Source organism: Bos mutus, chromosome 5 (genome assembly GCF_027580195.1).
Source record: "Bos mutus isolate GX-2022 chromosome 5, NWIPB_WYAK_1.1, whole genome shotgun sequence".
In the NCBI taxonomy this organism is placed as follows: domain Eukaryota; kingdom Metazoa; phylum Chordata; class Mammalia; order Artiodactyla; family Bovidae; genus Bos; species Bos mutus.
Window position 1 is genome coordinate 10,141,529 of NC_091621.1, and position 23,069 is coordinate 10,164,597.

Below are 23,069 nucleotides of genomic sequence, written 5' to 3' on the forward strand. Positions count from 1 at the left end.
TTGTTTACAAAGTAAAATGATTTTTACTGAATGGTTTTGAAGGTTCTGGGGCATTAATTCCTAAAGAGAAATTCCTATCCCAGCTACTCCACCTAGTGTCAGCTCCATACAGTTTATCAGGCTTAAAGCAAATTCCCAAGGGTACTGTCATTCAATTTTAGGCTAAACCTTTTTGAGCAATGTAGGGACAAAGTTTTTCTTCCCTGTATAAATAAAGTCCATTTCCAATCACTGAAAAGCTTATCTCCTATTAGAATATTCAGTAAGTTATGTTCATGACAATTAACATCATGATTCATCCTGCTTAACACTTCTTAGATTTCTTATTCACATTTTTAGGTCCTATTCAGGTAAATATTATTTAACTTGGAGAAATAAATGTTGAGATAAAAATTCTATCTCACAGAATTTACATACATAAAGAATGTTCAGTGGACTTCCCTGGCAGTCCAGTGGTTAAGAATCTGCCTGCCAGTGTAGGGAACATGGTTTCGATCCCTGGTCTGGGAAGATTCCACGTGTAGCGAGGAAGTTAAGCCTGTGAACCACAACTACTGAAGCCCATGCACCGTACAGCTTGTGCTCTGCAGCAAGAGAAGCTCTGTAGAGCAGTTATCCACCAATTTAAAATAAATTAGAAAAAGAAAAAAGAGAAGCCACCACAATGAGAAGTTCACACACTGCAACTAGAGAGTAGCCCCTGCTTGCCACAACTAGAGAAAGCCCATGTACAGCAATAAAGACCCAGCGCAGCTAAAAATAAAAAATTAATTAATTAAAAAGAATGTTCAAGACTGAAAACCATTCCTTTCTAAATTTTGTATTTATTTTGTATTAGGGTATAGCTGATTAACAATGTTGTGATAGTTTCAGGTGAACAGCAAAGGGGCTCAGCCACGTATGTCCATGTATCCATTCTCCCTAAACTCTCCTCCCACTGAGGCTGCCACGTAACACTGAGAAGAGTTCCATGTGCTATACAGTAGGTCTTTGTTGGTTATCCATTTTAAATATAGCAGTGTGTACATGTCCATCCCAAACTCTCAAACTATCCCTTCCCCCAAATCCGCAACTGTAAGTTCCCTCTCTGAGTCTGTTTGCTTTGTGAGTTCATTTGTATCATTTCTTTTTAGATTCCACATATAAAGGATGTCACACTACATTTCTCCTTCTCTGTCCAATTTAGTTCAACTCAGTATGACAATCTCTAGGTTCATATATGTTGCTGCAAATGGCATTTCATTCTTTTTAATGTGAAAGCCATTCTTGAGACCTCTTTTCTGTCTAATTGCTTATGTGCTAAAAAGGTTTTTGAACATAAAAACCAAAAAGCTGCTGTTGCAGATCAACTCTGTCACTTAACTCTGTGACCAGTGATACTATGAGGCAACTCTTTATTTGTGGGTGTGATAGTTCAACTTTTAATCTTTGCCAGCACTCCACTTCTGGCTACTGCCAGCCACACCATGCATAATCCATTCTTAAAATAGGCCTAATTTTTTCTCTTTGGTCAGATGTGGGTTGAGAGAAAGGTAAACAGTATAGTAAGAATAAATGCTCTAAGTGTGAGCTCTTGTGATTAACTTGTCCATCCGGAGTCCAGTCCTGTATAGAGCACTTCCACTTGACACGGCATGCCACTGAACAAGCCTAACCTGCACTGGGGAAGGGAAATGACGCCAGAGCAGAACTGACAGCAACATTTCTGGTTGTTCAATTTGCATGAAGATACGGCTGGCGATGACGGCTCAAGTTTGAACTAGTGGATCAGAGACTTGAAAACTATGAGATAAGATTCTAATATAATGAATACTCATGTGCCCAAATGCTGCCCAGCATCACAAGAAAGTAACATACCACATATCACTAGGTCGGGAAAAGATCAAAATCCAAAATTCGAAGAACAGGGGCCTTCCTGGTGGTCTAGTGGTTAAGAACCTATCTGCTAATGCAGAGGGCACAGCTTCAAACCCTGGCCCAGCGAGATCCCACATGTGCAGAGCAACTAAAGCTGAGTGCCACAACTACTGAGTCCAACTGTCACACTTCTGTAACCTGTGCGCCTAGAGCCTGTGCTCTGCAACAAGAGAAGCCACAGCAATCAGAGGTCCATGCACTGCAGTGAAGAGTAGCTCCTGCTCGCCAAAATCAGAAAGAGCCCACATAAAGCAACAAAGACCCAGTACAGCCAAAAATAAATAAATAAATCTGCAAAATTTGAAGAACAGTCTCTACTAAATGCATACTGCTTTTGCACCATTGTAGAGTCAAAAAATCATTAAGTCGAACCTTCTGTTGAGTCAGGGACCATCCATATAATCCAAGTGTAACTGTAGTGGACAGTTCTTTCACCCTGCCCAGCATCTGTCTCTTTATCTTAATTTTCCTTTGAAAAATTATCTTCTTTCACTCTAGGCTGTTAAAATCCCTGAAGCCATGGGGTAGGCACAAGATTTTAGCTAAGGTAGACAGACTGGTAGGAATTTGATTCAGGAGCCCAATGACATAAGAATTTCATCCTGAAAAATGGTATATGAGAAAAATAAACAAAAAATGGTATAGTGTTTTTATGAGTGAAATAGTACACTTCTGAAACATGGTAGTGATCAAAAACACTCGACTAAATTGGTTTATATTGTCATCTTTTCATACTAACGCCAAGTAAAAAATAAACATGATACAAACATAGATTAGTTTTTCCAACTTTAGTATATATAAATAAAAATGACAAGTTAAAAATAAAATACTTTTCTAAAAGAGAGAAATTGTATCTCCACTGGGGAAGGGAAATGATGAACACACACTGGTCAATTCTGAGTCCGTCACACAAAACTATCTTCTAAGGAAACCTGAGTAGTGAGACAGTTAAGTTTGTGTTTTTGGCTATAAAGAATTAAACTTAAATTACACTCACTTTTTCATCTTTTAATGAAAGATAACTTACTCTCAGAAACAGCATAAGCATTGTTAGAATAAGACTAGCTCCTAAATGAAAATATGGGGTGAGTTACAGTTTACTTACTAACCTAGCTAAGAAACCTTTGAAAATTAGCCATGGATCAAAGTATTTACATAAGTTCAAGATGTTATCTCAGGATGAAAGCTAACACAGGTCCTTAACTTCCTTTAAAAAGAACGCTGAAAATTAAACCTTTGTCATAGTAAGTCAGAACTTTCAGAAATGTTTCTTAAATATCAAATTTCTCTTCACAGATGCTATGTCCATTTTCTTCATAATCTTCTCTTGTTACCACCATATCTTCAAAATCATCATTCTCTGATATCAATTTTCCACCTTCCCAGGCATAAGTAATAGGGCTAAAAATAAAGGTAAAATAAATGAACTCAGATGATTTTACAGAACTGAAACGCCAGAAACATTAATCAGTAACTAAAATGTGGCAATCTTTACCCAACTTGATTTAACAGAAAATCATTTCAAGTGTGAAAACAGGTATAAACTTCAGAGGAGGGGCTTCCCTGGTGGCTCAAATGGTAAAGAATCTGCCTGCAATGCAGGAGATTGGGTTCAGTCCAATATCTTGGAGAAGAAAATCCCCTGGAGAAGGAAATAGCAACCCACTCCAGTACTCTTGCCTGGAAAATTCTGTGAACAGGGAAGCCTGGAGGGCTATATAGTCCATCAGGTTGCAAACAGTGATTAACTTTCACTTTTCACTTTCAAAGAAGTAAAGAAACTCATAAAGAAAGGAAACTTGGTTACCACTACAAATAGATCTTCCTTAATTTTTCCCTGTGCTCTGAATTTACAGATCTTCTAAGAAAAATCAAGAATACAAACAAAAGATCAAAAATGCATAAAAAGAAAAACTGGAATATATCTGAGTCTAACTTTTATATGAGGCAAAGATATATCATCTCATCAATTCACCCTACAACTGACGAACTGCTATTATAAACTCACTTTATATATCTGGAAAATGAGGTTCAAAGAGCTTAAGACTGAAACAAGGATTCAACTTGGAGTTGTTTTCACAGTCTGTGCTTTTGCTCCTATACTTTGTTCCCTCTAATAAATGAGACATTTAGAAAACACAGTGCAGTACAGGGGAGGGGGTAATAAGAGGAAGAAAAAAAAAAAGTAAGCACGGTGCAGGACAAACCTGTTACACGGCTGGGAAGGGCACCAAGTAAACAGAGCACATCAGACTTTCAATTTATGTACAACCAAGATTATACTGGTTACACTTTGTGTAATTCTACCATTCCTCTCCCCTAGTTCAATTTTAAATCTGAAAAATGATACAGAAAATTTCCCTTATTGTATTTACTGAATTTCCTAACCTTAAAAAAACTAAATCTGTATCTAGATCTATCTGTAAAGATGTGCAAAAAAGATGTGATGGATAAAAGAATAAAAACTATTTCTCTTTTCATATCCATAATGTGTGTTCATGACTTGCATTTTAAAATTCAGGATAAAAAGTCAATATACTTCATAATCAAAAGAGTATATGAACATTAATGCTGATAAAAATCATTCCAACATCTAATGGTTGTTTATTCTTTTATCTGATGGCTATCAAATTAAGTGACCAGATGAGGGCCTTCTATTAACTGCTATTGATTTAAAAAAAACTCCACTTTAGCTTTAAAATAAAATTCTAAAATTAAAAATCAGGTATGTGGGGGACTTCCCTGGCAGTCCAGTGGTTAAGATTCTCTGCGATGATGCAGGGGATGGGGGTTCAATCCCTGGTTGGAAAACTAAGATCCCACGTGCCTTGCGGCCCACATCAGGTGTGTGGGGTCTTGTTTTCAACTCTGCTACAGTGGAGCAGTGAGTGGGGATTACTGGAATTTGGTGAGAACTCCTGCCTCCAATTAAAGAGAACTAAATTTTAGTCTGGCTACTGCAATTAACTTCCCTGGTGGCTCAGATGGTAAAGAGTCTGCCTGCAATGTGGGAGACCTGGGTTCGATTCCTGGGTTGGGAAGATCCCCTGGAGAAGGAAATGGCACCCCACTCCAGCATTCTTGCCTGGAAAATCCCATGGACGGAGAAGCCTGATAGGCTACAGTCCATGGGTTCGCAAAGAGTTGGACACGACTGAGGGACTTCACTCTCACTTTCAAGGCCTTTGTTAACTCACCAGCCCTTGTTTATTTAGAAAGTAAGTACATAGAACTAGACAGATCTGTAAGCCTTTCTGACAGCTCTAAAATTCGACCTTAATTATCTGCTTTTTCTCATAAATCAGGATACGGGGTACATGTGAAATAGCTTTGAATTTTTTAAAAAAAAGACTACTTAAATATAAAAGTTTATTTTAAATATTTTAAATTATTCTAAAACAACTTATCAGTTGACATAATTTATCTTATTGGTTAAATCCTCGTATTTGTATTCTTGATAGAAACTCTCAAAAAATGACAGCTCAGAGAAATCAAATAGATAATAACCTAACTGCTTTGTCTATAAAAATTTCTTAGGAATGAGGACTGACACAGGGAAATGATCTTCTATTAACTGAGCACCTGTTATTTACTAAACATGATGGTCAGTACTTTACATATTTCACCCCATTTTAATCCACTTAAATGTAAGGTTTGTCATTTCAATTTTTGAGAAAAGAAAAATGAGCATCCCAAAGGTGAAATAAACCTACCAACATGGTAGAAGTAGTAGGCTTTAAACTAAAGTCTGCCTGTAGACCTCTTTTATCTACAAACTAACTTCCAGGATTTGTTTCTATATAAGCCAAGACTTACTTTTCAGGCAGCACAACAGAAACATCGTAATCTGTTGGAGTGAGACATCGAACTTCCGAGTAAACTCGATCCCTAAATCCTGGGAAAAGGGAATTTCCTCCTGTCAAAACGATGTTCTTAAAAAAATGTGGCTGCATTTCTTTTAAAAGAGATAAAAAAAGAGAGAGAAAAGAGACATTAGAAAATCTGTTTACTTATCTTTCTGGAGAAACAGGGAAGTGGGCTTAGGTAAAAGCAATTAGGAATTCAAGTTACTAGTTGGGAAACCACTTTTTTTTTTAACCACCATATAAATTATAAGATGTTGTAATGAGATTATCATTTATACAAATAAATACATTAAACAGAAATATGACCTCATAAATCTTTAAAAGGCAAAAGTGAAGAGGTTGAACTACTAGCAATTTATTACATATACACATAAGCTTTATGTAAATGAGTAAAATTCTAGTACCAGACATATGAAAATTACAACTGTTCTTCCATAAAATCGAAGAGGTCTTTATGTAGGCTGAGATGGTTAGCTGGTGTAAAGATAAAAGGGAGGTCCATTTTTAACTTGAGAATTCAAGTTTCCATGTTATCTCACTGAGACACACATACTTACTGTGTAATACAAATGATAGTGAAAAATACTGTTTATATAAAATGAGAAATCAACATGATGAAATATTAATATGAAAATAGCTGTAAAATCGGAGAAGGCAATGGCACACCACTCCAGTACTCTTGCCTGGAAAATCCCATGGATGGAGGAGCCTGGTAGGCTTCAGTCCACGGGGTCGCTAAGAGTCGGACATGACTGAGTGACTTCACTTTCACCTTTCACTTTCATGCATTGGAGAAGGAAATGGCAACCCACTCCTGTGTTCTTGCCTGGAGAATCCCAGGGACGGGGGAGCCTGGTGGGCTGTCATCTATGGGGTCGCATAGAGTCGGACACGACTGAAGCGACTTAGCAGCAGCAGCAGCAGCTGTAAAATAGCTGTATTAAAACAACTGGCTATTTATGGCTCAGATGGTAAAAAATCTGTCTGCAATGTGGGGGACCTGGGTTTGATCCCTGGGTTGAAAAGATATACTGGAGAAGCTATATTAAGGTAATGGCATTATCTTTCTTTTTCTTCTTCTTTTTTTTTAATGAGAGGAAAGGGCATTGCACGTGCAAGATTTTTTACAATGCCTAAATTGTTCCTTAAGAAGAAGGGAGACATTTTCAAAGTATAAAAGTACTCCAAAACTCTAGAACATCATTTCATTAAATCATGCTTCAAGAGAACCCAGACAACTCTGTGAAGCACCATACTTTAATTTCAATAAAACTAACTTCCAAAAAAAAAAAACCCCCTAACTTCCAGTATATTAATCTAAATATAACAGAACGAATAAACCACTCTCATCAAAAACTAAAAACCATTAAATTGTTAAATTATAAATTTCTGTTCTGTGCAAATTTGGCTTAAAACTTTTCTAAAAGGGATATAGCAATTTAATACTCTTAAAGAGATGAATTACTTTAAGTTTAAATAGACCATAAATACTTATATCAAATTTATCATCTGGGACCAATAAAGAATCATTCAAGTACATTACTGGATCTCAAGTCTCTGCAAATAAAGTAGCCATTTGTTCAAATTATTCAAAAGAAACAGTTGACTTCTTAGGATTCAGAGAGCTTATAATTTTTAAAAAATATCATTGTATGAAAGTCACTCAGCTGTGTCTGACTCTTTGCAACCCCATGGACTATATATATAGTCCGTGGAATTCTCTAGGCCACAATACTGGAGTGGGTAGCCTTTCTGTTCTCCAGGGGATCTTCCCAACTCAGGGATCGAACCCAGGTCTCCCGCACTGCAGGCGGATTCTTTACCAGCTGAGCAACAAGGATATCATTATTCCTCATTAATTTATTAATGTACCTTCAGGTAAGTTCTGAATTGAATAGACAATAGCTTCTGGAATCCCCATTTCTTGAATGCCTATATCAGAAGGATTGAAGAGTATTTCTGGAACAGCGAATCTCTCATTGGCCAAACGAAGAATTTGTTCCCCAGATTTGTATTTTCCACTTAACACCATCTCTTCTCTTGGCTTAAAGAAAAATAAGATGAAAAGTACGCTACATTATCTAGCTCATATAAGAAATAACATTTAGTAATCTTAATACTATGAAATACCAATATATTAACCATATTCTTGGAAGTTTCAGGAGTCTCCAAAGTTAGAAAAATGCGGTCTTCTTTCCTGTTACCTAAACCACACAATTAAGTGATTATTTACTCTTAATGCAGCTATTCCCCCAAAGATGTGCTGGCTTTATTCCACACATTTTAAAACAAAGAAAGAAAAGGATAATAGAGCAGAAGGAATTTCATAATCTATCTGTAATAGCAGAGTGAATCCACTTTCTAAAGAAGAACATACATAAAATTTTTTTTATTATGCATTCAATCTCTATTCAAAAATCAGTTACCAAATGATTTAGGCAAATAAATGGACTTTATCACTGAAATTCTTCTGTTATTTATTTTCTGCTAACCCATTCAACTCTGTGAGCTGTAATTCCTGAAGGGCCCAGGAAAAAAATAATTTCCTTTTATAACATTCTACATCATTAAAATAATGGTTCCTCTCAACTGTACTAAGAATCATCAGCTCTTCTAGATGGTTAAAGACATAAACTTCATTTGACTCATATATGCATTTTTACCTGTAACTGACTATATCCAATTCCTTTACATAAATATAAAATTATTTAAAATGTATGAAGAGAAATATTAATTTGCTGTTGGACAGTAAAGTATATAAAGACTGTAACAGATTCCTCAATGTAATCAGTCATCCATTCTCTGTTCAGGTTTCAGCTTTCTCAAGAGAGGCTTTTTCTGCCTCCCAAATAAAAGGTCCCTCCAGTAATCATCCTCTATTATCCTTTGTTGTCCATATTGTTCACCATCACAAATTCACTACCCAATATAGCATGCAAGCCAACAATGTCGAATTTTCTTTAGGCGTTTTTCATACATTATCACTCTGAATTCTCATATAACCCAGTAAGGCAGGCATATTTTCCTTTTATTAATGATCCAACTGGGCTAGGCAAGGTTATGTGACTTGCTCAAGATCATTCACCTAATAACCCCAAAACAGACAGTATTTCCTCCTACTACATTCCATAAGAGACCAGGTTCAATCCCTGGGTCAGGAAGATCTCCTGGAGGAGGGCATGGCAACCCACTCCAGTATTCTTGCCTGAAGAATCCCATGGACAGAGGAGCCTGGCAGGCTACAGTCCATGGGGTTGCAAAGAGTTGGACACAACTGAAGCAACTTAGCACGCATGCACTACACTGCTACTCCTAACCTGGATGTGAATGATTCTGATTGCTATCATTTGGAAATTTCTCATTTGAAACATTATTTTTAAATAAAAATATCCTAAAAACTACAATAAATTCACAATACTCTAGGAAGAACAAGGAAAATTACACATCATTTTTTACCCAGTTAAACTACTGCTGCACTGGCAAAGAGAAGAATATTATTTCTTCACAGATAACGCATTCTTTATCTGAAGAATGGAAAATACTTCTTATAAATTTACAAATTCATTTAAAAATGATATTGGTTTGAGTGTACAGGATATAACTCATCTTGTCAACACTCAAAATAATTTGAGACAGATACAGATATGGAGAATTTCATTTGACAAAAAAGAAGTTTTCTAGTCCACACTCCTAATTTTACAGAAGATCAAATGACTGACTTAGGGTCAAATAACTAACTAGGGGAAAGAGCCAGAAGTAGAAATCCTTGCTGAATGTTAGCTCTGAAGTCATTGTTAATATGTAATCTGGAACTACAAGCAGTTTCTGTTTCTAAGAGTACAATTCCAAAATGATTTTTGTTTTAGACATAGATGAAGAAATTTAAAAGGGCTGCTAGGAGTTGCTATTTTAGTTAATGCAGGCCATGATTGATTGTACGGTCCTTATAAATTTCATTCTGGTAGCATGAAAAAAATGTTTAAAAGTGGCAACTGGTAACTATTAAGTAACTGTTAATTTTTTCAATTAAGGTCAGTAAAGCATTCATTACACTTTAGTAGGCATTCTCTTTCTGTTAAAGAATAAAACTGGAATTTCTATCAGCTGTAATCAGTAACAATATTACAGACCTCATCATTATTACTGTCAACACTAGAAAATCAAGGTTGTAACTTTTTCCTGAGTATTTAAACATATTCTTGAATCGACAATCAAGGTCTAAGTTTTAACAACATTCTAAGTATAAAGACTGAAACAAATTCTCTTTCATTTTATACGGTATGGCTTTTCTAATTTCAAACATATTTTATCAGTTTTCATCAAAGATTTTGATTTTCAGGCAATAATGAAAAAAAGTTAATCAAGTATTAAATTTACAAAGATACATTTTAGGAGTAATCCTAACATATACAGAATATAGTCATTTCCAAACCTTAAAAATTATTACGATGTACACAATTTAACATGTAGTGAAATATACATTTTAATATTAATTGGCAAAGTAGAAATTAAACTGTTATTTTTTAAACAGACATTTGAGGTAACATTCCATCATCTGGTAAAAGTCCAGTCCAACTATGTCCACTCAATTGATATTAAAGTGTACATGTAACAAGGAGTCCATGGAAGTGCAGTCATACCAAGATTCTGATCACAAGGCCAAAAGTCAATAAAAGAGCAGCAAACAGTACAATGTGGCTTTTGCCTTTTTCCTCTGATGAGAAGCAATACAACAGTCAATTGATGGAACCAACACACCTCTACTAGCTTGCTATGTACGCTGCAGTGCCGAGAAATCAAGGCTTATGATTTGGGAAGGAAACTGGCAGAGTTCAGCAGATAATGTCCAATAAACTGGTAAGCTGTCATTTGTAGGGCAGGAGAGAACTACGTTTTACAGAAGAGAAAGATTTCCAAGCCTAGCTAATAGTCCAATCACCTGGAAGAGACTTTTTTCTCTTTTAGAGTTTAAGTTTCCGAACTTAGATACTAAATATTTCCAGGTACAGGAACAAAGAACATGGATATCAATTGTTCTTCAAGTGGCCCAGGTGATTTTCAGTCAGGTTTAGAGACATAGGGTCCATTGTTCAGGGTCCATCCTGGTAGAAATATCGATTACTTTATCATCTTAAGTTCAGAGTGCTGTAAATTCTCTATAAGGTGTTTATCACTGGACTGCTTTAAACAGCTATAGTTGTATGAGGATGATCAAACATGCCTGATGAGAAAGAGGCCTGCTATCTATATGTTTGGGGCAGTTTTCCTTGTCTTATAAAGAATAAATACATCTTCCATATTCTTTGTGGGATTCAGGCTTCCAGTTCCTCTTCCCAGTTCATGTCCAGATAACTAGATTTCATAATCTGTCATAATTCTCACTTCTTAAAGTCAGCCTCGGTCCTTCCACAAGGATCTATTTCTAAGGACATTATAGGATGATACTGATTCTATAAGGACTTGGGTAGCCTTCTATGAATTCTGATTTGTATTTCACCTTAAAAATCTGGCCAAAAAAATTATTTTTTAAATTTCAGGCATAAAAATAAGTATAAAAATTGTATAATTTTTATATGTATCCATCAGTCAGTTTAACATAACTTCACAGTTAACACTCCCATTTTAAATGTGGTGTTATCATTCACACACACAGTTTTTATACTTTTACTTCATTTTTATAAATGCCCACATATAAAGAATTATTCTACATATCCTGAAATGGTATACAGTCTTCTAAACAGAAATACATTTCTGAGATTTATCCATGATGATCACATACCTCTTATTATACTTTTACTGCTTATTTTATAACATGAGGATCCTCCCTGGTGGCTCAGACGGTAAAGTGTTTGCCTACAATGCCTACCATGTGGGAGACCCAGGTTCAATCCCTGGGTCGGGAAGATCTCCTGGAGAAGGAAATGGCAAACAACTCCAGTATTCTTGCCTGGAAAATCCCATGGATGGTGGAACCTGGTGGGCTACATACAGTCCATGGGGTCGCAGAGTCGGACACGACTGAGTGACTTCACACTTTCACTTATAATATGAATAAATAAAAATGTATTCTTCTTCCATTAGTGAGTATTTAGGCTCTTTCCAATTTTTCACTCAATGTATACTGCAATGAATATTACCATAAATGTCTCGTGAAAATATTTCTGCGTGCTTAGGTTTCTGACCAAAGACTTTTAACTTCTAAAAGTCCTCACCAAACCAGTAACTGTAAGGGCAAACTTCACATTTACCCAAACATAAAACTGAGCTGATCAAAGATAGGGAGAGATTATATTGTTTTGACATCCAAGATAAACCCTACTCAACATTTTCAAAGTGCACTGGATTTTGATCTTTTCAACTACCATCTGATACCACAGCCCTGGGTCTGCTGTGTCAATAACATTCACAACAGGCAAATAATCTACTTTTAACTGGACTTACACTAATTCTTAAGAAAACAGAAATGGGTAAACCATAATATAGGTAAAGTTAGTTTATCTCCAAATTTGTCCCATAAGCTATCACAGTGGATAGTTCTTTTTCTAAATAAATTTAATACAAATATTAATTAATCATTCATACTCTGGTGTCTACAGAAATGGCCAACAGGCAAGAAGGCTATCATCAACAACTCTGACATTCCATCAAACCTCAGTGGTCGCTTGAAGAAAAACTTAAAAATTACCTTACATTATAGATTTAGAAAACAAACTTATGGTTATCAAAAGAGAAAGGTGGGGAGAAGGATAAATTAGGACACTGGAATTAATATACACTTCTATAGGTGGCTCAGATGGTCAAGAATCTGCCTGCAACGTAAGATTCAGGTTCAATCCCTGGGTCAGGAAGATCCCCTGGAGAAGGGAACGGCTATCCACTCCAATACTCTTGCCTAGAAAATTCCATGAACAGAGAAGCCTGGCGGGCTACAGTCCATGGAGTTACTACGGGCTTCCCTGGTGGCTTAGACAGTATACAGTTTGCCTGCAACGCAGGTCACTCGGGTTCAATCACTGGGTCAGGGAAATCCCTTGGAAAAGGGAATGGCTACCCATCCGAGTAGTCTTGCCTGGAGAATCCCAAGGACAGAGGAATCTAGGAGGCTACAGTCCTGGGGTCACAAAGAGTTGGACATAAATGAAGCAACTAAGTATACATCCATGCACAATATATATAAAATAAATAATAAGAACCTACTGTATAGCACAGGGAACTCTACTTTATATTCTGTAATAACAGAGAGCAAACACTTAAAAAGAATAATGTATAACTGAATCACTTATTATACACCTGAAACGAATACATTATAAATTAACTTCATGCTAATACATAATTTTTTTAAAAATTACCTTACAAAAGCCCTTTTTAATTGTACTAAAGTCAGGCAAAACATAGTCTACCATTACTGTATTTTCTTCTCCTTTCAACCTGGAAAACAAAATAGAGACTTATGAAGTATTTTAACTATGCTTAACATTAAAGAATCAACTTTCCAATTCTTAGGCTACCGTTATACATACTTGGCAATATCCATGTCTCTATAAAAATCCTGAGACACATAGCATACATCTTCTTTCACTTGATTAATCACATGTGTTTCATCCATAACGTGTAACTGCCTAAACAGAAATAAAAATGGTAATGTGAAATGAAAAAAATTTACATGCAACTTATCATTGAAAGTATTTTTTTGGAATTAAATGTCCAGGTAACTGATCTTTAAAAAGTATTAAATTTTTGAATGTGTAAAATATTTTTAACTTTATGGAATACCCATTCCATTATCTTATTTAAGTTGTGCTTAGTCACTCAGTCATGTCTAACTCTTTGCAATCCCATGGACGGTAGCCCACCGATCTCCTCTGTCCATGGGTATTCTCCAGGCAAGAATACTGGAGTGGGTTGCTATGCCCTCCTTGGGAGGTGATTAAGTACACTAATTCTAATCTTTTAATAGTGGACAGTCAACTAATACCAGCTAATCCAGAAACGTATCTATCTATATATTTTCCTTTGGGGCAGGGGGAGTATAGTTGCTTTACAATGTTGTGTTAGTTTCTGTTATATAACAAAGTGAACCAGCTATATGTATACATATAGACCCTCCCCCCTGGACCTCCCTCCCACACCCACCCCAACATCCTGTCCCTCTAGGTCATTACAGAGCACTGAGCTGAGCTCCCTGTACTATAAAGTATTCCTACTAGCTATTGTTTTATACATGGCAGTGCACATTATTAAGGCTTTTAGAGATTAAAAAAGGATAAAAGATAAATAAAGTTCAAGTATTGTACTGTGTATGGAGAACTGACAAGAGAAGTGGAAAAGGGAAGCAGAGATTTATTTTCTTTTTAGACCCTTATATCCTTATATGCACTGTAAAATGTTTTACAAGGTATACGTACATTTGCAATTTTAAAATATTATTAATGTATTAAACTCCCGAGAAATTGGAAGTGTCTTTTTTGTGGACACTACCATTTCATATGTCAGAAAGCTTTTTAACTTAAACATCATTGGTATTTACTGAATTGGTCAAAAAGTTCATGTAAGTTCTTGCTGGAGAGGCTATGGAGAAAAGGGAACCCTCTTACACTATTGGTGGGAAGGCAAACTAGTACAGCCACTATGGAGAACAGTGTGGAGATTCCTTAAAAAACTGGAAATAGAACTGCCTTATGATCCAGCAATCCCACTGCTGGGCATACACACTGAGGAAAGCAGAATTGAAAGAGATACATGTACCCCAATGTTCATCGCAGCACTGTTTACAATAGCCAGGACATGGAAGCAACCTAGATGTCCATCAGCAGATGAATGGATAAGAAAGCTGTGGTATATATACACAATAGAGTATTACTCAGCCATTAAAAAGAATACACTTGAATTAGTTCTAATGAAGTGAATGAAACTGGAGCCTATTATACAGAGTGAAGGAAGCCAGAAAGAAAAACACCAATATAGTATACTAACGCATATATATGGAATTTAGAAAGATGGTAACAATAACCCTGTATACGAGACAGCAAAAGAGACACTGATGTATAGAACAGTCTTTTGGACTCTGTGGGAGACGGAGAGGGTGGGATGATATGGGAGAATGGCATTGAAATACGTATAATATCATATATGAAATGAGTTGCCAGTCCAGGTTCGATGCACTATACTGGATGCTTGGGGCTGGTGCACTGGGACGACCCAGAGGGATGGTATGGGGAGGGAAGAGGGGGGAGGGTTCAGGATGGGGAACACATGTATACCTGTGGAGGACTCATTTCGATATTTGGCAAAACCAATACAATATTGTAAAGTTAAAAAAAAAAAAAAAAGCTCATGTAAGTTCTTCCATAAGGTGTTACAGAAAAACCCAAATGAACTTTTTGGCCAACCTAGTATCTACGTAATACAGTCTTTAAAGCAATAATTCAGAACTGTCACCTGAAATTAGAACTAAAGGCAAGGAATAATTTTAAATTACTTTAAAAATTTCACCCCCAGCATCTCATCTTCCCATAGAATCAAAGCTAAGTATTACCTGTAAGATATGATTTCTTTTAGATGATTGGTTAGGAGTTTTCCTCCCACATTTATCCTAAAAAGGAAGAATTCAAATTTAGTTCAGTTTATCACAAATTTCATCCAGTTTTATTATAAGAAATAAGATGAAAATTGAATGCAACTCACCGAATAATTGCTTCTTTTTTCTTCTTACTTCTACAGTAAGGAACTATATGTGTAAAGGAATATCCACTATCTACAATGATACAGCATAACTCGGAAGGATTATCTCGGAAATACCTGTGTGCGCTGAGAGCCCCAGCTATTAAGAAAACAAAAGATAAAGAAAAAATAAACACACTGAATAAAAGTACAACTAATTTAAAACAAGAAGTAAAGAAAAGCAGCAAACTAAAGCAAACAGAAAGACAGAAATTTTCCTTTGTAAAAAAAAAAAGTTAATCTAAAATAACATTACTAATTCTGTCAGATATTTAAACATTAAAACATGATATTTTTGTGGAAAATGATAAAAACTTTGTGATCAACTTTGAAGGTAAATATTTACTTCACAACTTATAGTAATTATTTTAATAGCAAATAATTTTGCTGAGCATTTATTACATGCTGGGCACTATTCTAAACTCCATGAGTATGTATGTTTTAATCCTCACAACAATACCATTTTTACAGATGTAGAAACTGAAGCAGAGACGTTAATAATGTGCCCAAGGTCACATGATTAGAAAATAACAGAGCCAGGAATCAAACGTAAGCAGTATGACTCTACAGCGGTTTTTCTCAACTTCAGCACTACTGACATTGTGGGTCAGATACTTGCCCAGCGTTGGGGGCTTTACTGTGCACTGTTTAGCAGCATCTTGGTCCTCTACACATTAGATGCAAGAAGTACCGTCCCAGTTGTGACAATGAAAAATGTCTCCAGACATTGTTAAACGTCCCCAGGAGCAATATCACTCTTGGTTGAGAACACTGTTCTAGAGATTATGTTCCTAACCATTACAGTATATTGTTGTTTATACAGACTTAAATGCTACATGCTGAACAGGTGAATACTTTCTTTGTACAGTCATTTAATTCTAGCCTTTAAAAAACTAACTTCTAGATGGTATTTATAGATTGTTTTTCCTCATATTGGCAGTCTGAGCTATTAACATTATTTCAAACAATAATAAGAATAGCAAACACATCAGTGATAGAAAAGACAACTATCTCAGAAAAAATAAACTTTCAGAGATTAGAAATACGTTGCTAGTTAACTTCATTAGGGAGAAATACCATATTAAAAAGATACAGCGAGAGAAGTCAGACTAATAAGCTCAAGGGCTTCATCTAGTTTTAAATTTCATCAAATCTAAAAGAATGTCACTCAATAGTCTTGGATTTAAAGTATTTATTCATATTCACACAACTCAATTTCAATCAGAACTTTAACTCACCATTTACTCTTAATACTGCTTGAAACTGGTATTCTTCAAATAAGATTTCATTCATTGATTCTTGAATTGAAGTGAAGTTAAAATATGGTTCTGTGATAATAATATTAGTGTCTAAAAAGTCAACCTATAAGAGGAAAAAAATTCCCAGTTTTGTAGCTTTATAGTTATAATTGTAAACATCTGCTTTATGTACATAAATCTATTTAATTCTCACAATAGCCCTAGTAGACATGTCTTACTATTATCCCCTTTTGAAAGGTGAGCAAACTGAGACACAGAAGAGCTGAGTGAGTTACCGAGGGTCATATAACTAATGACAAACTTAGGACTGAACTTGGGAAGTCTGGTTACAGCATTCATGGTCTTCGACTATTATTTAACTCTCTTAATGGTAGCACTGATAAAATGGTACCATCAAATTGTTTAAAGATAATTATGCAAAAGTAATGAATGATACAACTACAAGCACTGGAACTGGTATTTTGTTTTTAAAAGTTAAAAGGTATAAAATAAAAGGTAAAAGGTGAGAAGCTTTGGGATATTTAATGTTTACACAATTCTCTCCTACATACTCTTAAAGAAGCATTAAAATTTGAACATTCTCTCAGGATACCTAAAGTCACACTAAAGATATTAAGAGCACAAAATTCTAACATTGCGTCATTCACACATTCAGATATATGAGCAAAATAATTTTATTGTGAAAATGAGACTATAAAGTGGTCTAAGAATAGTAGATATCTAAGTAAAATTTTAATCTTAAGTTTCATATAGATTAGCTCTTCTCAACCTCAAATTCTACTTCACAATAGAAATTCTATGCAGTTGCACTTATTTAGAAAATCAAAGCTAAGCACGGTAGGTTAAGTGACTTAAATACTGTAAGAAATATTCAAAAATTTATAAATCTTAAAATATAACTTCTAATTTTTCACTTGAATGAGACATGGAAATAGAAATTTGAATACATACTCCAACTTGTTACCTGATACATTTCTTTTCCAAAAAGGTAATCCCAAACTTGTCTTTGAACATCCCAATTCACCAAGTAGCCCTAAAAAATTTGTTTTATGAATTAACTATCAAAAATATTTGTAGAATTAAAAAAAAATCAGATCAATACATTATAAATCACTGATTACTATCTCTTAATTACTCTCTCTTTACCAGTCTAATACTAGTTGAATCTCAAAGCTATTACATTGGTATGTTTTTCTTCTTTTAAAAATTCAAAACATTACAAATTAACAATAACCAAAACATCAAAGGGCTCAAAAGACACATCAATATGTAGGGATGCCCATCTATATTTATTTTCTTCAATGTTTGTATTTCATTTAGCTTTAACATAAACAAGTAAAATTCAGTACCCACAATCAGTAACTAAATTATGGTCATTTATTTTTATTTATTGAAGTATAGTTGATTCTTTTTCATAGAGGTATAATTATTCATGGCTATTTTTTAACATGACAATTTAAATTCAATTTTTGGTTTTAATAAGCTCTTAATTCAACTTTAAATAACGCTTTCTCAGAGATCTAAAAATATTTTCAAACACACAAAATCTTACAATACATTTCAAATTATCTTTAAATGTAGGTCCTTAATGCTAGAAATGTCATAGAGTTGGATTACCTTTTGAAAAGGAAGAATATAAAAGAGTCCAGAAGGGTCCTTTATTTCATCTATCTGGTTAGCAGTAAAAGTTTTAAGACGTGCTGTTTTTGATCTGAACTGACAGTTTGGAATAACTCTACAAAGAAACAAATAATGTAATTATTCCCTAAATACTTAGTTCTTAAAAATATAATTACATAACAACCACTTTTACTTTCTAAAAGAAAGAACATGAAAATTTCCCGAACCAGTGTTTCTCATTCTGTCTTCAAAATATTTAAAAATGACTTTTTTTTTTTAAAATGTTCTACCACATACCAGGGCTTCCCTGATAACTCAGTTGGTAAAAAATCTGCCTGCAATGCAGGAGACTCCGGTTCCCATTCCTCCATCAGAAAGATCCGCTGGAGAAGGGATAGGCTACCCACTCCAGTATTCTTGGGCTTTCCTTGTGGCTCAGCAGGTAGAGCACCTGCCTGCAATGCAGGAGACCTGGGTTGGATCCCTGGGTTGGGAAGATCCCCTGGAGAAAAGAACAGCTACCCACTCCAGTATTCTGGCCTGGAGAATTCCATGGATTGTATAGTCCATGGGGAGGCAAAGAGTCAGACAGAAATGAGGGACTTTCACTTTCACCATATATCAGGTTCTACACTGGACCCATTATCTTCCTCAAATAATCCTCAAGATATTATTACAGGTGGGCATTGATTCGGCCACTGCACACAGGTGAAGAGGGGCTGAAGTAAAGTTAAAGTTAAAGTTTCTGGAAAAAACTCTTAATACCATTCTAGTTTAAAAAAAAAAAGCAAGTTCAAAAATCTGACCATAAAACTAAGTTTCCATGGAGTCAAAGATCTTCAGTTGCAAGATACTATAGGGTACAGAAGTAGGAGGTAGTTTTAAATATAGTTGCTGCCCACAATGAGCTTACAATCTGGTTAGGAAGACAAACTAGAGCCATTATCCATCATACATATCTACACATATATGTATGTATGCGTCTGTGTGCGCATATATATATATATATATATAGAAAGAGAGAGAGAGAGAGAGGGATAGAGAGAAAGTGAGGAGGAGCAGAATTTGCCACCCTCAAATACGCCACTATGGCCTGATGATTACTTTGCACTAAAGGCAATCAAAATCCTTGCATTAATTGAGATAATACAGTGAAAGTGTATAATCTTTCAGGACATGATTTTTAAACCCTGCATTGTAGTCAATCTTATGGCTATAATATTATTTTAGTCAATGCACTATCCTTGCTTATTAGCTTCCTTCTTCCCCCCACCCCTTTTGTCACTATACTGAGGCTCCTTGGCCCATGGGACTTTCCAGGCAAGAGTACTGCAGTGGATTGCCATTTCCTTCTCCAGGGGACCTTCCTGACCCAGGGATCCAACCCAGGTCTCCCTCATTGCAGGCAGATGCTTTAATGTCTGAGCCCCAGAGAAGTCTGAGTATTCTGCACCTACTTTTATCAAGACTTTTAAAGTAGTCCTTAAGTAAATGATAAGAGACTTGCTGTTAAAAGGTAAGTACAATAATACACACTGCAGAAATAGACTGCAACATTTTACATTTTTACTCAGTTTAAAAAAAAAAAAGCAAAGGAGGAAGTAAAAAAAGTCCCCGGGTTCCCTGTGAATACGCTACAGGAAAAGCAAGTCTTTAAATTTGCTTAATCTTCACTCAAACGTAGTTTATGAATGCCAGTGTATCGTTTGTTTCAGTTCAGTTCAGTCGCTGAGCCGAGTCTGACTCTTTGCGGCCCCGTGAATCGCAGCACGCCAGGCCTCCCTCTCCATCACCAACTCCTGGACTTTACCCAAATTCATGTCCATCAAGTCGGTGATGCCATCCAGCCACCTCATCCTCTGTTGTCCCCTTCTCCTCCTGCCCCCAAACCCTTCCTGCATCAGAGTCTTTTCCAACGAGTCAACTCTTTACACGAGGTGGCCAAAGAATTGGAGTTTCAGCTTCAGCATCAGTCCTCCAATGAACACCCGGGACTGATCTCCCTTAGGATGGACTTGCAGTCCAAGGGACTCTCAGGAGTCTTCTCCAACACCACAGTTCAAAAGCATCAATTCTTCGGCGCTCAGCTTTCTTCACAGTCCAACTCTCACATCCATACATGACCACTGGAAAAACCATAGCCTTGACTAGACAGACCTTTGTTGGCAAAGTAATATCTCTGCTTTTCAATATGCCATCTTGGTTGGTCACAACTTTCCTTCTAAGGAGTAAGCGTCTTTTAATTTCATGGCTGCAATCACCATCTGCACTGATTTTGGAGCTCCAAAAAATAAAGTCTGACACTGTTTCCACTGTTTCCCCATCTATCTGACATGAAGTGATGGGACCAGATGCCATGATTTTCGTTTTCTGAATGTTGAGCTTTAAGCCAACTTTTTCACTCTCCTCTTTCACTTTCATCAAGAGGCTTTTTAGTTCCTCTTCACTTTCTGCCATACGGGTGGTGTCATCTGCATATCTGTGGTTATTGATATTTCTCCCAGCAATCCTGATTCCAGCTTGTGCTTCTTCCAGCCCGGGGTTTCTCATGATGTACTCTGCATATAAGTTAAATAAACAGGGTGACAATATACAGCCTTGACGTACTCCTTTTCCTATTTGGAACCAGTCTGTTGCTCCATGTCCAGTTCTAACTGTTGCTTCCTGACCTGCATACAGGTTTCTCAAGAGGCAGGTCAGGTGGTCTGGTATTCCCATCTCTTTCGGAATTTTCCACAGTTTATCGTGGTCCACACAGTCAAAGGCTTTGGCATAGTCAATACAGCAGAAATAGATGTTTTTCTGGAACTCTCTTGCTCTTTCGATGATCCAGCACATGTTGGCAATTTGATCTCTGATTCTTCTGCCTTTTCTAAAACCAGCTTGAACATCTGGAAGTTCACAGTTCACGTACTGCTGAAGCCTGGCTTGGAGAATTTTGAGCATTACTTCAGTAGCGTGTGAGATGAGTGCAACTGTGCGGTAGTTTGAGCATTCTTTGGCATTGCCTTTCTTTGGGATTGGAATTAAAACTGACCTTTCCAGTCCTGTGGCCACTGCTGAGTTTTCCAAATTTGCTGGCATATTGAGTGCAGCACTCTCACAGCATCATCTTTCAGGATTCGAACTAGCTCAACTGGAATTCCATCACCTCCACTAGCTTTGTTCGTAGTGATGCTTTGTTTAAATGAGTCTAAATCAACCAAGCCAGTCAGAGAGCACTTAGAAGGGCTTGAACACAAAGCCTTCAAAGTCTTCAGTCACTGACACAGTGGTTTTTACACTTGGGGTGGGGGCGGAGGGCATTAAACCCGTGGAGGATTTGACGGAAGCCATAACTGCTTCCCAGCAAAAATGCATATACACGCAAAACGTTGCCCGCGATTCCTGACGGCTCAGAAACCTTGTGTACAGGTCCCTCATTCGGGAACCTCTTTCTTAGAAGCCTACTTTGCTATTTCCTGTTACGAAACTAAACACACATCCCACTTCCGGGCCACAAATTCCAAAATTAGTAACCCAAGCCCCACTTCAAAGCTTCCCAGCTACCCAGTTCCAAGCCGAGCATCCTCAAACAGAGTATGAGCTGCGCGGCGGCGTTTGCAGTTTACAGAGGTCCCAAAATGAAGCGTAGCACATGTAACTACTAAGCATATATGCTTTGTCCCTCGCGGGCAGCGAACACTTACGAGACAGTTTCATGGCTGTAACCGATTTTGGCGTTGTAAGCTCCGTTATCCAGCACTAACGTCGTCATTTCAGCGTAAACCAAGTCTCCGCAGCCTTCTTTTCCGACCCCTCTGCTCACGCTTTTCCCAGCACTCTGTTGTTACTGCTTCCGGCACTCTATGGTTGCATCCACGGAGCACACGGGCGCTTCCGGTCTCCCTTAGCAACCGAGGACGCCGGAAACCAGAGCTTGCACAGCCGCCCTACCTGCTCGCAAGAGTCATGCCGTACTTCCTTCCTATCCTAAAACGTTTTTACTTCTTGGCCAGATCCAATAAGAGAGAAAATGCTAAAGTTTTTTTTCTTTCAACGCGTGATTGTTCTTTACTTTTGTAGATTTGAGTTGCTTTTGGAAGTTTCTTATAACGCCTGTAACGAACCATCTCTGTGGGAGGGTTGGGAGGAAAGGTTGTGTGTTCGAATAGTATTATTCAGTGACGTCTTTTGAAGAATACATTGTAAACCCGTACGCAGCATGGAATTGGGTATGAAGACTCTTCAGCTTCATCATGCGCCACTGCTTCCGAGTGTTGGAGCCAGTCACCTTGTTACAAATACGCTGTTCCGTCAACCGCCTCGCTGTTTTACTCACACTCTTCCCTCTCCGCTTGCTCTTCTGGACCGAGCTTTGTGTCTTACCGAAAAAAGCTTCTCGACACCTGACACACTCCCTCCCCGTTCCCCTTCCTAAAATTAGGTATTCCTCCTGTGTGTTCCCGTGATGACTTGAGCTCACTCCACAGTATCGTATTGGTTAAGAGAATTAATTTTAAATTGGAATCCGGACCCTGCCACAAAATGGCTGTGTAACCTTGGGTGATGAAGATAAGGGTTAATACTTACACAACATTTAATGCATGTGGTTAAATTTTGGGTTTTGGGTGTATTTCTTAATCTTGAAGTTAATTTAATCTTTAATCTTAATTTAATCTTTTGAAGTAGGTCCTATTACTGAAAC

General features: G+C 36.8%; 1 protein-coding gene across 2 annotated transcripts; it reads right to left on the minus strand.

The window, feature by feature from the left end:
* Positions 1 to 2,690: 2,690 nt before the first annotated feature.
* Positions 2,691 to 22,219, minus strand: ACTR6 (actin related protein 6). Of its 2 annotated transcripts, XM_005889591.2 has the most exons (11): positions 22,072 to 22,219; positions 18,380 to 18,497; positions 17,727 to 17,795; positions 16,742 to 16,865; positions 15,468 to 15,603; positions 15,319 to 15,375; positions 13,304 to 13,402; positions 13,133 to 13,211; positions 7,656 to 7,827; positions 5,734 to 5,872; positions 2,691 to 3,318 (listed from the first exon to the last, which is right to left on the minus strand). In XM_005889591.2, exons 1-11 carry the CDS (start codon positions 22,137 to 22,139, stop codon positions 3,189 to 3,191), a joined length of 1,191 nt encoding a protein of 396 aa, XP_005889653.1. In that variant the 5' UTR covers positions 22,140 to 22,219; the 3' UTR covers positions 2,691 to 3,188. The 2 variants fall into 2 exon arrangements, with proteins under 2 accessions (XP_005889653.1, XP_070226388.1); XM_070370287.1 differs by lacking the exon at positions 17,727 to 17,795.
* Positions 22,220 to 23,069: the final 850 nt, after the last annotated feature.

Excerpts from the sequence above, each read along its gene's own strand:
- ACTR6 (XM_005889591.2), bottom strand. The coding sequence starts at position 22,139 with ATGACGACGTTAGTGCTGGATAACGGAGCTTACAACGCCAAAATCGGT. Across the intron at positions 13,403-15,318 it reads AAAGAAATCATATCTTACAG|GCAGTTACACGTTATGGATG; the intron begins GTAATACTTAGC and ends ATTTCTGTTTAG. Across the intron at positions 5,873-7,655 it reads AATTCAGAACTTACCTGAAG|AAATGCAGCCACATTTTTTT; the intron begins GTACATTAATAA and ends CTCTTTTAAAAG.